Genomic DNA, 13,974 nt, shown 5'->3' with positions numbered 1-13,974 from the left:
CGCAGCTAGGCAGGCGGCCCGGCGGAAATGTGGCCCCGGGAACCGCCGCGCGGAGCTGGGCGAGGGGACTGCAGCTTCCGGAGCCGTGGGGTGGGCGGGCCCGACTGCGGCTGATTTGCATGGGCAGCCCCGTTTCGGGGGGGTGGGGGGCGGCGTGGCGATGGCTTGGGCTGCTTTCTGGTCTGAGAACGCACCTACGTGCACATCAGCAGCCTTCCACGCTGTAGCAGACGTCCTCGCTCACCCCGAATGTTACTCGGGGCAGAACTTCCAGGGGCCCGACAGGAGGGACTATCCTAAATACTGGGAAGCGTCGTCTAACAAGGAGTCAAGCCTCCTTAAACCTGAGACGCCATACCTGCTGCGCACCCTGCTGTGGGGACCGGAGCAGAGCTTCCGCCCCGTCACGGCAGCGCCAACCCACGGCCCGAATCACGGGGACTCCCAGGAACGGTTAGAAGTGAATGAATCTGCTGAAGACAACTGGTTCGTGTGAGCAGAGCTCCTCAGAGACGAATTCATAAACCAGAGTTGGCGTGAAACATGGGAGCATCTGCTTTAAACATCCAGTTCCACCTGGAAGAGGCGATTTTTCCACCAGGCTCAGGTAGTCGGGACAGTCCTTTCCGTGGACCTGACAGGTCTCTAGGATCGGCAGCTCCATCCCCTCTAGAAATTGCTGAGCATTTTGCTAAGTTTTGTGGACTCTCCTTTTTGTAGATTTCACACAATTTCCTGACTACATGTAAATATATTTACCTACAGACTAGGTTCAGATTTGAGTAAGTGACCCATCTTCCTGTAGTTCCCCACCTCAGCACCCCAATATGTCTAAACCCAATGGAACAGAAGCATAAGGAAGGAGAGCCTGGCGATCTAATTTTAAAATGCTAAAGACGTAGAATAGACATCAGCAGTAAACACCAAGCCACTTGAGACACATAACTGTGTAAAAAGTCCACACTGTCAACAAAATGCTGATTCTTCTGCCATCGTCATCATTTTAAGATCATTCAACTTCATCTTCTAAACCCTAAGCTTTCTAACTGGAAAATTCAACACCCTTAGCAAACATGTTTACATAGAACTTTCTACAATCTGTAATAGTACCAAAATGACTGGCAGAACATCTTTAGGCTAGGCACTTACCTTCACAGAATAAAAAACTAAAGCCAAGTTACAAGTTGTGACACAAATCAGGGACCTCTCTTGCCCAGGAGCTCCACCATTACTGAGAGAGAAGGGTGCAGGTTCCCTCTCTCTGAAGTCATGACAAACCGTAACTCAGGTGATTGGTAGGGCTAACCTGTTCTGGTGAACCTGGAAAGACTGTGTAGCACAGCTGTTGATTTTCCATTTTGCAAATACTTTACACAGTAAGGGAGAAACACTTAACACCTCCACAACCTATGGTCACCCTTATTCTTCCCAAAGACATGCCCAGTAAGTCAGAATAGCTGGTGGTTACACACTAGGTTTGAGTCATTTCAGTCATGGGAAGGTTTTTAGAGGTGACCTCATTCAAAAGTCTTACTTTTAAGTTAGGAACCTGAGCTCCCAAATGACAAGCCCAAGGCACATAGCTGGTCGGTAGCACAGCTAGACCTAAAAAGCCGATTTACAGTGCCCAATGGACACTTAATATAGCATGTTGGTCTGGAACTTTCTGCCTAGCACCTAGTGAGCTTTCTCCCATCTTCTGTCTCCTGTATCACTTGAGAGGACTCAGATGACCCTGTCCCCTTCTATCTACGTGGACCCTTCCTTTGGAGCCTTCTTCTCTGACCACCCACCATTGAGAAGCACCCTACAGGCATGAGAGGACTTGAAATTTTGAATGTTAGCACCCAGCACAGGAGGGTAGGTGGTAGAAGAGTGTGAAGGGTATTGGCTAATAATTATTTTGGATACCAATTATCCATATTATTCCTGTATTTTATTACCAGAGAGCCATTAATTTTCATTTTGGCATTCTGAACTCGTGCTCTCTGACTTGAAAGCTGCTTTCTTTAGAGAGAAGCCCACTTCTCTCTGGGCCTTCCTTAGTGTGTTTTAACTTTAATGGCTCATCAAATCATTGGGCAACAAGGTTGATAGTAACAAAGAAAAAAGCAACTAAGCAAGTAGAACTCCTGAAACAATCTCAAAAAGATGACACAGGACACAGTGTTTCAAAATTTGTACATTGTTTACTTTAAGCAACAGTCCAGGATTGTGAAGTACAACACGTTTTAAGGATGAGACTTTCTTTCATGGTCAAGCACCAGCATCATGCACACAGCTTCAAGTTATCTAAGAAGAGCACTGCCCCCGGGGCGGGGGGGAGGGGGGGTCCCTTCACCAGGAAGTCCCACTTCCATGTGGTCCCCACCCCTGCTTCACCACCTGGAGTTCGTCAGTCTGAGCGCACAGCGAAGCCTCCCTCTGCGTGGGAGCAGCAGGCTTTGCTCAGCCAGCCAAGTTAGTATCTGGCTGAAATATTTCTCAAGGTTCAGAAATGAAAGGCAGTTGTTTGTTTTGTGTTTTTGCTTTGCAGGCAGCAAGGCATGGGGCGCAGGCCTCTGTCGCTCCATATGGCACAGGAAGATGCTTTTTGCAACGGGCACTGACAAGTTAGGGCAACACCAGGTAGGTTCAGCATCAAGACACCCTTGTTTGGGGGGCCTGAAGGGACAGCGCCTGTGGACCGTTTACTGGCCTGTCCGATCCAGGCTTGGTAAACCCTAGTAAAGCTGACAAGAAAAGGGTTTTAAAAACCTCAGTACAAAAGATCCTCTAACACATTTGAAACCAATTTATCTGTTCTTAAAAACACGGTACTAAGTGTCACAAAGCTTTCCCTCCAATCTACTACTAGAAAACACTCATGCCAAGGCCTATACACCCAGAGGAATCAGGACAGACAGAGAACCTGTTCTTCCAAAATAAAAAAAGACAGCAGTACATAAAGTGCTTCTTTTTTAATGAAACAAATCCAAAACATGTACAGTCAGGCTCAAGTTGTGCAGTTCACAAGCATGGAGAAAACAAAGAAACGAAACGACAGAGTTCAGGGCAGACGGAGCTAACCCAGGACGAGGCTGGACTTGCCACCAGGGGGGTTTCTCCGGGATGGCACGGGCGCCGGTGCCACTGGGCTGGGCACAGGGGCAGCGGGCACAGGCTTCTCCTCGCTCTGCCCCAGGCTGGCCTGCAAGTCTGTGTCTACGTTTTCTAGGAAAACAATGAAATTAAGGCTAATAACTATTCCCAGTGAAGATGAAAAGCCTAAGTGTTTTGGCTTTTGGGGTTTTTTTTTTGAGGATGGTTCAAAGCATACCTAGAGCTTTAAAGAAGAAACCAACAATTACCAACCATCTGGCAGCCACTATCCAGAATTAACCACTGTTAATGTTTTGCTATATTTGTCCCCAGATCTTTTTCTGTGTACGTTCCTTTCTAAATTACAGAAATATATGAAGACATAAATATTTTAAATGAGAACATTACAGATAAGCTCTAGGTCCGTCTTCCCTGATGGTCCAGTGGTTAAGACTCCACGTCCCCAATGCAGGGGGCCCATCACAATATCTGGTCAGGGAACTAGATCCCACACACATGCCGCAGCTAAAAGCTCTAGGTCACTGACCACCGCTCCACCTCTGTGGGTCTCCTCTCCCTATACACAGAGGCCCTACTACTAGTTGTGTGCATTCCTCTAGTCCATTTGTTTTATGTATATTTTGTGTATTTTATTTCCAGCAAATTACATAGAATAGTGTTTTTGTTGTATTTAACATAAATAATATCAATTTTTTTTCTTTTTTAACTTTTGGACATTTACCCCCACTTACACACATGGTCATGATCCACCTTGCTTAAATAATTGCTTTATATTATGTACAGAGTATATATGATTAAGCCTCTACCGACAGCAAAAAATTGAAACTAATCCAACCATTCCAAAACTGTAATGCGCACACTCTGGAACGTGTGCCCACGGGGACACGAGCTGTCATCTTCAATTTGAACAGATTACACACCACCTTCCCCAGTGGCTGTACAAGTTCTACCCCACTGCCCGTGTCAGAGTATGCTCTCCCTGCATCTTTCCATTTCCACCACTTGATAACCATCTCACCTTAATATCTGACGAACTGATGGGTGAAAAATATTTTTAAATTCCTGTTATATGTTACATTTTCATGATTAATGGGTGAGGTTGATTTTTTTTTTAAACGATATAATATCCAGTTGTACAGACATTTATTAAAGAATCTACCTCCCCGCTACTGATTTGTAATATATTAACCCAGTCACTCCCATCATGTTAACCCGGCACTTTCCACATTAAAGTTTTAAGAATTAGTGTATTATTATCCGATATCCTAAATATTGCTTGATTGATTCTCTGACTGATTTGTGAAATTCCCAACAAGCATATATCCTTAAACAGGTAGTTTCCATTGAATCAAAGTCAAGAGTGACTGCAAAAGAAAAAACGCTAGGGACTTCCCCAGTGGCGCAGTGGTTAAGAATCCATCTGCCAGTGCAGGGGACACAGGTTCGAGCCCTGGTCCGGGAAGATCCCACATGCTATGGAGCAACTAAGCCCGTGTGCCACAACTACTGAAGCCCGCGCACCTAGAGCCCGTGCTCTGCAACAAGAGAAGCCCGCGCACCGCAACTAGAGAAAGCCCACGCGCAGCAACGAAGACCCAACACAGCCAAAAATAAATAAATAAATGAATAAACTTTAAAAAATAAATAAACTTCCTGGACTTTTTCCCTCTTTCTTCAAGATTTCCAAAGTCCTCCCTATAGCCATTCCTGTGTTTACCCAAAAGATGATGCCAATATATCCAAACAAAATATGTTTTATTTCAACTGAGCAGAACAGCTTGGCTTTGCAGTGAAATTGCCAACAGAACTGGGGTCGACCTTTACTCTCCAGACCTGTCCTGAATGATTGTGCCCTTGTCATTTTATGCCAAATGAGCTGAAAGTAGCAGCAGTCAGGAACACAGAATAATCAGGTGGCAAAATTGATGATTATTTAAAAAAAAAAAAGGAAGGACTTGCACTATACAGCTGCCTGTGCTATTCATTCACCTCAAGGATCTGCAACACTGAGCTGGGGGTGGGGGGGGAGAATTAATCATTAGCAAATGACTTATCTTTTCCTAACTTCAGGGCTCTCACTTCTCTGGGCTCCCCAAATTTCTCATTATATCCATTGGCCAAAATTAGTGAAAGATTAGCTGATGCTTGCTAAACAAGGTCTGACATTGGAAGTACTTCAGAATATGAAAGCAGAATCAAAAAGCCTAGATTTTCTTTACCTCTAGAACAATCTTTTTAAAATGGAACAAGTTGGACAGGAACAATAACTAATACACCTTCAGTCCAGTGAGAACCTAATCTGTCCGTGGAGGGAAAACCCAGGTAATGCTCAATGGTTCAGAAGATTCTCCTCCCGTCATGCCCAGCAAGAAACGATGAGAGGACAGAAGGGGAATGTGATTCTCGTTAAACATTTCTGTTTCCCTGGAAGATTGACTCGCAAATTGTAATGGCAGAAAAAGGCCTTGAGGAAGCGGCTTCATCCTCCTAGATCAGGGCGCCCTGTGACGGCTGCATGTCACTGAGTCAACTTTAACCTGACTGCTGCTGGCCGACATGCGTAAACCTCTCATCACACGCACCGGCAACTCTCTGGCGCTTGTTGAAGAAGTGCCAATAAGTACTTCAAAGGTTTTAAATAATTAAATGATTACAGCTCATTTCCACATGTAATTGGTGATATGGGTGCTAAATGAAAACTTCACCGGCCCGCTAAGTCATCATTCACGAGATCACAGGGTTACAGCAGCTCAGTATAAAATCAAACATTTTCTAAATTAAATGCTGAGGGCTGACTTGAAATGCTAGAGACTTTTACTAAAAAGCTCTCATTGAGTGTAACAAATACCAACCTGCTTAACGCCCGTCTGTTCTTAAAGGATTCTCCAGTGGTTTTCCTTTCTAGTTCGTTTCTAGCATTGCTCTCACTGCTGGCCGATACCAAACGTGGCCACACTTGCTAGCTTTCCAGTTTCATTTTGCCTTCCTCTCCACCCAGAGGGCGCTGGCGTTGGGGTAAAGCCAGGCTCACTCCCCAATCTCCTTCCCCAAGACATGACTTGAATACAAATTCCAGTCTATTCTAACATTTACAGAACCAGAAGTTGTGATACTTTTTCAGAAGTACTCACCATGAACATCACCTTCTCCCTGGAAAAGAAAAAAATTAACAATTTACTTCAGATTTTAATTTTGCCACACACAAAGAAAAACAGAGTTCAGAGAAGCTACTGTCTATTTGAAGCCAAATGTGAAGTTTTGTTTTGATGTAGTCAAGTTCAGGGTCACGCTGCCATTACAGTAAACAAACTTTATTCACCCTGGGACAATGCTACACAGATATGCTGCTGGACAAATTGTCCCAGTGCCAGTAACATGCCCCGAACACCAAAAAAACCTTAACATTTACGCTGATGACCTCATATCAATTCGCATTTCAGAGGATCTTTTATCAGAACAGGAAATTGGCAAACCTGTCCTTCCACTCCCCCCTCCTTTCTCCTGATCTAGCTATTGAAGGACCTCCATCAATTCCAGAGCCTTTCTGCAGGTCTCCCCACACCCAGATGGCTGATGCCTCCATGTGCTCTGAGGTCCCTACTCAGGGGGACATCCCACCAGGCTTTCCAAACACATACCTGGGGCTCACAGGCCGTGATCACCTGCAGACAAAGAATGGTAACACCATGGTATACAGCCTCCTGGAGTTCAGCTCAAAACAACTGGGCAACCGCTGCCAACAACTGAAACAGTCCTTGAGCTCAGATATGCTACTGTGTGTGAGATACACACGGAGTACGAGTGATCCAGTTTCAAAAATCAATACTGAAGGACAGAGACTAATCCTAGTGGTAGCAGAGACATATGAACAGACCAAGATCCCATTGACTCACCTTTCTGACTGACTGTCAATCTTCCATCACCAGTATGGTTAGTCCCTTTCCTAACTACCTTTATGTAAAACTCCAGTGGCAGGTCTCAGTACAATGGGGGTGGTGCAGGGCAGGTGGAATTAATTTCTCAACTGTATAAACCTCAAAGCCTGTCTTTCCGCCCATACTGTCACACTGACCTTCAGATCTAAGAAGTCTCCAGGGTTTGCTTCAGAAGAGTTACTTCTCTGGGGTCCAGATGACTCAGAATCTTCCCGGCCACCACAAGACTTGGCACCTGAATCAAAATATACTTTCTTAAGGAATACAATGGAAAGACCTAAAGCAAAACACTATTTAATTAGTTAGTCTCATACTACGACATGAGCTAACAGTGTTAGGGAGTGACGGCTTAAAAGTTCTACAGAGGGTCTAAATAACCCAGTCTGACGGTTGTCCTTATTCTGATCCGTTACACAGACTCCCAGCATTTCCCATTTCTTAGTGCTCGTCTCTCCTCCCATGACAAGCTTTAATTGTTGTCTCTCATGATTAAGCTAGATTTTACTCATCAGCACAAAACCAGCTGTGGTGGTTTTGCTGGGTCCGTCCCTTTGACCAGGGATCACGGATACTAGCAGTACCTGCCGACTTGGCCCAGGAAGGGGGATTTTCCTCAAGTGTCCCAAAGATGCTAGAGGCCATTTTATTCCGCCTCACAGGTTGTTCTGTTGGTTCATCAAAACCTAATGAAAAATTGGATCCACCACCTGGAGGCCGCAAAACCCTAGGAATGATGGCAAAACAACGATTTCAGATCAGATCAAAACATTTCTTGGCACACTTGTTTTCAAACACCTTTCATTTTTCTCAACCACTCATTCCACCTATTCCCCCCCCCCACACACACACAAAAGAGAGCTGCTAATGGGAAAATTAGGAATTGATTTCATCGTGGTATAAATTCAGTGCTGGATGTTAAGGTATGAAATCCCGCTCCGTAGTATCTGTGGCGAGGTTGTGCCTCACACGAGGCAGCTGAAACGGCCTGAAAGCACCCATAGCAGGCTGGTCGGCATCCCATTATAGGAAAAGGCAGAAACCTAATGGATGTTGTCTATCAGGCTCAGCTGGACACACTTGCAAAGAAGTTGAGAAGCACATCTTGTTATTTATTTTAAAACAAACTGTTCGGGGGGCTTCCCCGGTGGTCCAGTGGTAAAGAACCCACCTTCCAATGCAGGGAACTCGGGTTCAATCCCTGGTCAGGGAACTAAGATCCCATGTGCCCCATAGCGCAGCCAAAAAAAAAAAAAAAGAAGAAGGGTTCCATTTTTATTTTCAACGAAATTTTTAAAATGGAAGAATATACATATAAAAGTTGACCAATTTAGAAGCCCAAGGAAAACTGGTGATAGTCTCTCCCGTCTCAGCATGACTCACAAGCCCTGTTGATACACTTGTACCTCACTGTTCTCACTAATCATCGTGAGTGACCAGCCACAAGGAGAAAGTCAATGAGAAATTCAGTTTAGGACCCCATGGCATGCTGTATGTCCAGGCGCCTTTAGATACCATCTACAACTGTTTTGTTTGACAAGGAAATACAGCACATTCACATTTCCAGGTCTTCTTGACACAGGCTGACCAGTTTGTCCCCTCTGTGGAAAAACTCAATTGAATTTGTCCTGTCACCACTCAAAACAGAAAATGGACATGGTTTCATGGAAAGATTTTCTAACTACAGATTCACTTCCTTTATTGGTGATCAGAGTGGTCTGTTTTTCTATTAAATCATTTTGAGTAAGAAACATTTTTCTAGGAAGGTGTCCATTTCATTCAAGTTTCCAAATAAATACCATTGTCATGTGTAAACTCAGCTCTGCAAGTTTTCAAACATAAGGTCTTTCTAGTTCACTGATTTCCAGCTTTTCATTACCACACGGACAACAAAGTCTGTGTGACATGTTCCCCTGAAATTTGATAAGATGTGCCTTATGGCTTGATATGTGGTCAGTTTTGTAAATCTTCTATACGTGCTTGAAAAGAATGTGTATCTGCCAGTATTCTATGTGTCTACCAGATAAAGCCTGTAACTGAGTTGTTCAAATCTACTGATTATTAAATATGGTTTATCAATTACTGAGATTTCTGTTATCAACTTCTACTACAATGGGGGTTTTGTCAGTTTCTCCTCAGGACTCTGTCAAGACAGAGTTCTCTCTCAAAAAGACCACCACTGGGGAACCGCAGTTCCACTGCAGGGGACATGGGTTCGATCCCTGATCGGGGAACTAAGATCCTGCAAGCCACACGGTGCAGGGGGAAAAAAAAAAAGACCACCACTGCAGTATTTTATTTAGTTCGGTAGAGAGAACTGCGTTGGGCTAACTGGCTAGTCATTTTGATTAAAGAAACAAAATATATATTCTTAACTCACTTCATTTACCAAAATAAATTCCAGCTAGGTCAAATATTTCAATTTAAAGCCTAAGACAAAAATATTGGAAGAAAACATGTACGAATATGGTCCTAGTCTTGAAGAAAAGGGCTTTCCTTCTAAGCACAAGATGAAAGCCAGAAACCATGAAAAATGGACAGATTAAACTTGGCAAAAATACACATTTGACAAAGGATAATATAAATGCTTTTAAAAATAATTTTAAAAATCGAGAGAAAAATGGACAAAAGGTAAACAGACAATTAAAAAATATGGATCACGTCTAAACACTGAAAATTTAAATTCACAAGCAAATAAATGAAATTTAAAACAAAAGGATATTTTTTTTGCTTATTAGGCTGGTAAAGATGAAAAAAATGCCAATTTCCAGCATGAATTAAAGTGTGAGAATATAAATTTGCACAAACTTTCTAAAGAACATTCTGATAAAACGTATCAAATGTTTAAGTTTGCATCTTATATGAACCAGCGTTTCTACTTCCAGAAGTTATCCTAAGTAGATAATTAGACATATGTACAAGAACACTTGCAGACGTAGGCTTGGTTACACCTAAGCAGAACACAAGGAAATCGAGATAAACTTGGCCTCTCAACCATATCTAGTTCTTACCATCTTCTCCAACCCAGTCAGGCCACTTTCTTCACTGTTCAGTGAACTGTTCTGGCTTATCTCCACCTTGGAGTATTTACTCCCATATTTTCTCCTGCCCAGAGCACTTTCCACCCTTTCCTTGGCGACTATTTCAAAATCCAGCCCATTTCTTAAACCTCCACCTCCTCCATGAAGCCCTCCATAACCTTGAAGAATGACAAGTAGGACACTGAGAGGAAAGCATGTTAGACACCCTCCTTCTGGTCACCAGCTCTTTCTGTAAAGGGCCAAATAGTAAATATTTTTGGCTTGTGCTTCGTTTGGTCTTTTGCAACTGTTTAGCTCCATCACGTAGCACAAAGGCAGCCATAGACGACACAAAAACGAATGAGTACAGCTATGTTCCAATAAAACTTTATTTCTGGACACTGAAATTTGATTTTCATGTCCTTTTCACAAGTCATGAAAGATTCTTCTTCTTGCCTTTTTCAACCATTTATCAATGTAAAAATCAGGTGCCAGCTGGGCTTGGCTCTCCTCTATCTAGTTCAGCAAATAGCCTCATTTTTTAAGAGAACGAAGTCAGGCCTTGAGAAGTTCTAAATAAATTGCCCAGCATTAGTTAAGTGACAGAGATGGGGCCAAATCCCAAATCCTCTCTCCCTGACAGGCACACAAGACATGCTCAAAGTGCTGAAATAGGGGAACCACTCTAATGCCATTTTTCTCTTTAAACTACGTACCTATGTGGTTGGTGCTTTGATTGCTTTTCTTGTTTTCTAGCCTTAGACTGAAGCTATTTCTTATATACATCCTCTAGCATCCTCCCCTAAATCTAATATTCGTGTCTGTGTCCATAGTAAAATTCAGTACTCAATTTATACTAAATTAAAATTTTATTATTTTCCCCATGCGGGCAGGGAAGACCCGCTTTTATAACATGTAAAACATTAAAAACCCCACTGTTTCTAAGTCTCAGATATTAAATATCCACTTAGATTAAATTCATTATATGAATTAAGATAAATGTGTTCAGGCATACCTCTTATAAAGATAATTTTAGGTTTGCTAATTGTTTAAATCATAATTAAAGGTATGTTATAAATTCTTAATAGTCATTTTCTTATGTTAAAGTTGGAAGTGACTAGGTTTTTATCATTTGTACCTCAAATCAACAGACACTTGAAATACTATAATCAAAATTAACCTGCTTCAGGGAATAACCTGGTGATCCAGTGGTTAGGGCTCCACGCTTCCACAGGATGAGGCACAGTTTGGGGAACTAAGATCCCAAAACAAAAAACAAAATTAACTTGCTTCACTGTCATCCCCTTCATCCCCTAGAGATTAGAATGATTTTCCTTACTATCATAATTAAATTCTCATGAATTATTTCAGCAAGATGAAAATCTTCAGAACCCTAATGGGCCAGGAAATTTTTTTTTGCCTTGAAAAAAAAAAAGACACTAGAACCCAATCACCAGCTTAAAAAGAAAGTCAAAGCTCTGACCGGACCAACTTTTTAAAGGTCTGTGTTCCTCTTGCAATAGCAGGTACTACCTACTCCGATGACGTCAGTGTTGGAGAGCCCATTTGTAACAGCGAGACATCCCCAAACAAAGGATTTGGATCATAAGACAGAAATTATTTCAATTTTATTTTTTAAGATCCTGCTGTTTTTTCTGAACTATGCGTATGACTAGGTCAGGATTACACATCCGAGGCTCAACAAAAATGTGTCCGTGTACTGCGGATAGCAATTTTCAAAAAATTACTCTTTCTTTCTTCTCTCTTTAAGTCCCAGAGTTGCTCTATGATCTTTGCAGGTCATTCCTTCCCTATCGAACGAAATTTATAATGTGTTTATGGAGCCAGGAAAATGTTACTGGAGAAAAGAAGTTTAAGAGAATTAGGTGAGATTCTACAAGAAGGAAAGGTAGGAAGTAAATAAAAGGACAAAATGCTACAGTCTTGAGATTACAATATTGGAGGGAAATTGATGACAACAGGCGAATTAAAACATTTATTTTGCAGACCCAAAAGTCATTTATGTCTCACATTTCAAAGGTACAAATCAAAAAGCTAGTGTGAGGATTCATTTGACCTGGTTACTTAAATTCTTTGTGAAGCACTAAACTGCACTCAACCCCAAAGGATAAAACCTCAGATTTTTAAATATAATGTGTAAATTTTCACATTCCAATCACTACAGTATGACCAGCATAAAGTTGGCCTCACAGCACAAAATGAAAAACCGAGGTTCAATTTGTTCCAGCGTCCTCTGAAAAAAAATGATCTCACTGGAAGGATGACAACAGAAGAGGGAGTGACCAGTGTTTTCGTAGGTCTATCCTACTCAAGTTCCCCTTCCTCCCAGTAACACACTAATTTATTTTTTTAAATCTTTCCCATTCTTTTCTACATTTTGAAAGGGAAAGGAATGAGTTGAAAAGGAATGTCATTTCCAACACTCCCTCCTAAGACTCACTGCTGAGGCCTGCTTTTTGTCCCCAAGGACTCCAACCCTTGTGAGACACTGCTATTTCACGGCTGTCTTCTTAGCCCCACAAAATGGCTCCCTTTGTGCCACTTGCCCAGGACCCCCAAGGCTGGCCACACATGACTTCAGGTCATGATCAATGAAGAAGAGATGCTCAGAAAAAGTGGAATCTAAGCTTCCTCCACGCCTTGAGCAGGATCCCTGAGATGCCTGTATCCCACCTTAAAGAACAGCGTGCATGCACTTAGCCGAGACAATGTAGACATCTACCACCGCATCCAAACCCTTCCACCAAGTTAGGCAAGGGCTTGGAAAAGGGACCCTCCCAGTCCAAACACCGTGCCCAGGGCCCCCTTCCCCGAATGCAGTGGCATGAGTGGCCAGAAACGCCCCGGCTACGCAGGTGGAGATAGTACGGAAGAGACAATGGATGTCTCCGGCCCCGCCCAAGAACAGGAAACCTCCTCCGGCAGGGGAATCGCGGCCAGAGGTGAACTCATTTTGCATACGTCAAAGGGGGAAGCGAAAGAGGTGGGTTGCAAACACCGAGGTCCGAAGGTCTGAGCGCAGAAAACCCACTCGGAACGACTCGCTCCCCCTCCCGTTCGGAGGTGGGCGCGGGAGGGGAAGGAGCAGGGGTCTTTCCTTTGTTAGCAGAGGGGGAGGCACTTCGCGGAGGGCTGACGGCTGGGTCCTGAACGGGGGTGAGGGTCGCGACGACCAGCCCCGCCCGAACACAAATGCCACCTGCCGGGCGGACCCGAGTGGGTAGGAGCCCGCCGGACCGATCGCTGCGGCTGCAGGATCTGACCGCCACGCCGGGCGCGGGGCCACCACCTGCCCCGGGCCAGAGGCACGAGCGCGTGGGCGGGGGTGGGACAATAGGGCCGGATCAAGGTGCCCCGCGGGCTGCCCGGGCACCCGGGGCCCAAGACCACCGCCCTGGGGCCGAGCCAGCCACGCCACAAAAGGGAGAAAGCGAACCCTCTCGGCACATTCCGACTAACGAAAACCCGCCGCGCTGCGAGCGCGAGCGGCCACGGCCCCCCCCAGCCCCTAGCTCCAGGGAAGGAATGAATGGAAGAGGAGCAGGAATCGGGCGGGGCCGGCGCGTCAGGTTAGCCGGCGGCACAAAGGGGGAGCCGGTGGCCGAGCCCTACCGCCCGGCCGAGCGCGAGAGCAGCGCCCCGGGCACGTTACCGCCGACGACCTGCCGCCAGACCCGCCTGGCCCCCTGGGCAGCGGCCCTCCCCCCCCCGAGCCTCACCGGGAGCTATTCCTGCTGTTGGGGTCGACGCCCTTGAAGGTGGTGGTGGTGGTCATGGCGCCGAGGAGCGAGGTAGGCTGGCGCGGGAGCGGAGAGCTGAAAGGGTCAGGTCTGAGGAGCGTACAGTACCCCCACAGCCCAGAACCGGCGACCGCTGCAAGAGCCTCCGCCGCTGTTTGC

General features: G+C 44.7%; 1 protein-coding gene across 2 annotated transcripts; it reads right to left on the bottom strand.

The window, feature by feature from the left end:
* Positions 1–2,945: 2,945 nt before the first annotated feature.
* JPT1 (Jupiter microtubule associated homolog 1) lies at positions 2,946–13,974 on the bottom strand. 2 transcript variants are annotated; one of them, XM_019938747.3, is made up of 6 exons: positions 13,795–13,974; positions 7,619–7,761; positions 7,175–7,272; positions 6,741–6,764; positions 6,234–6,252; positions 2,946–3,213 (listed from the first exon to the last, which is right to left on the bottom strand). In XM_019938747.3, the coding sequence occupies exons 1-6, from the start codon at positions 13,848–13,850 to the stop codon at positions 3,065–3,067; spliced, it is 489 nt and encodes a 162-aa protein (XP_019794306.2). In that variant the 5' UTR covers positions 13,851–13,974; the 3' UTR covers positions 2,946–3,064. The 2 variants fall into 2 exon arrangements, with proteins under 2 accessions (XP_019794306.2, XP_004313694.2); XM_004313646.4 differs by lacking the exon at positions 6,741–6,764 and having other exon boundaries at positions 13,795–13,971.

The sequence above is a fragment of the Tursiops truncatus genome, chromosome 20, assembly GCF_011762595.2.
Source record: "Tursiops truncatus isolate mTurTru1 chromosome 20, mTurTru1.mat.Y, whole genome shotgun sequence".
NCBI classification, from domain to species: Eukaryota; Metazoa; Chordata; class Mammalia; order Artiodactyla; family Delphinidae; genus Tursiops; species Tursiops truncatus.
Note: the sequence above shows the minus strand (reverse complement) of the source record. Positions and strands in the feature narration are given on the sequence as shown.

Coding starts and splice junctions, on each gene's coding strand:
- JPT1 (XM_019938747.3), bottom strand. CDS start 13,850: ATGACCACCACCACCACCTTCAAGGGCGTCGACCCCAACAGCAGGAAT. Junction 7,273..7,618: donor TTCCTGGGCCAAGTCGGCAG/GTACTGCTAGTA, acceptor ATTTTGATTCAG/GTGCCAAGTCTTGTGGTGGC. Junction 6,765..7,174: donor GAGACTTCTTAGATCTGAAG/GTCAGTGTGACA, acceptor CTTTGTCTGCAG/GTGATCACGGCCTGTGAGCC.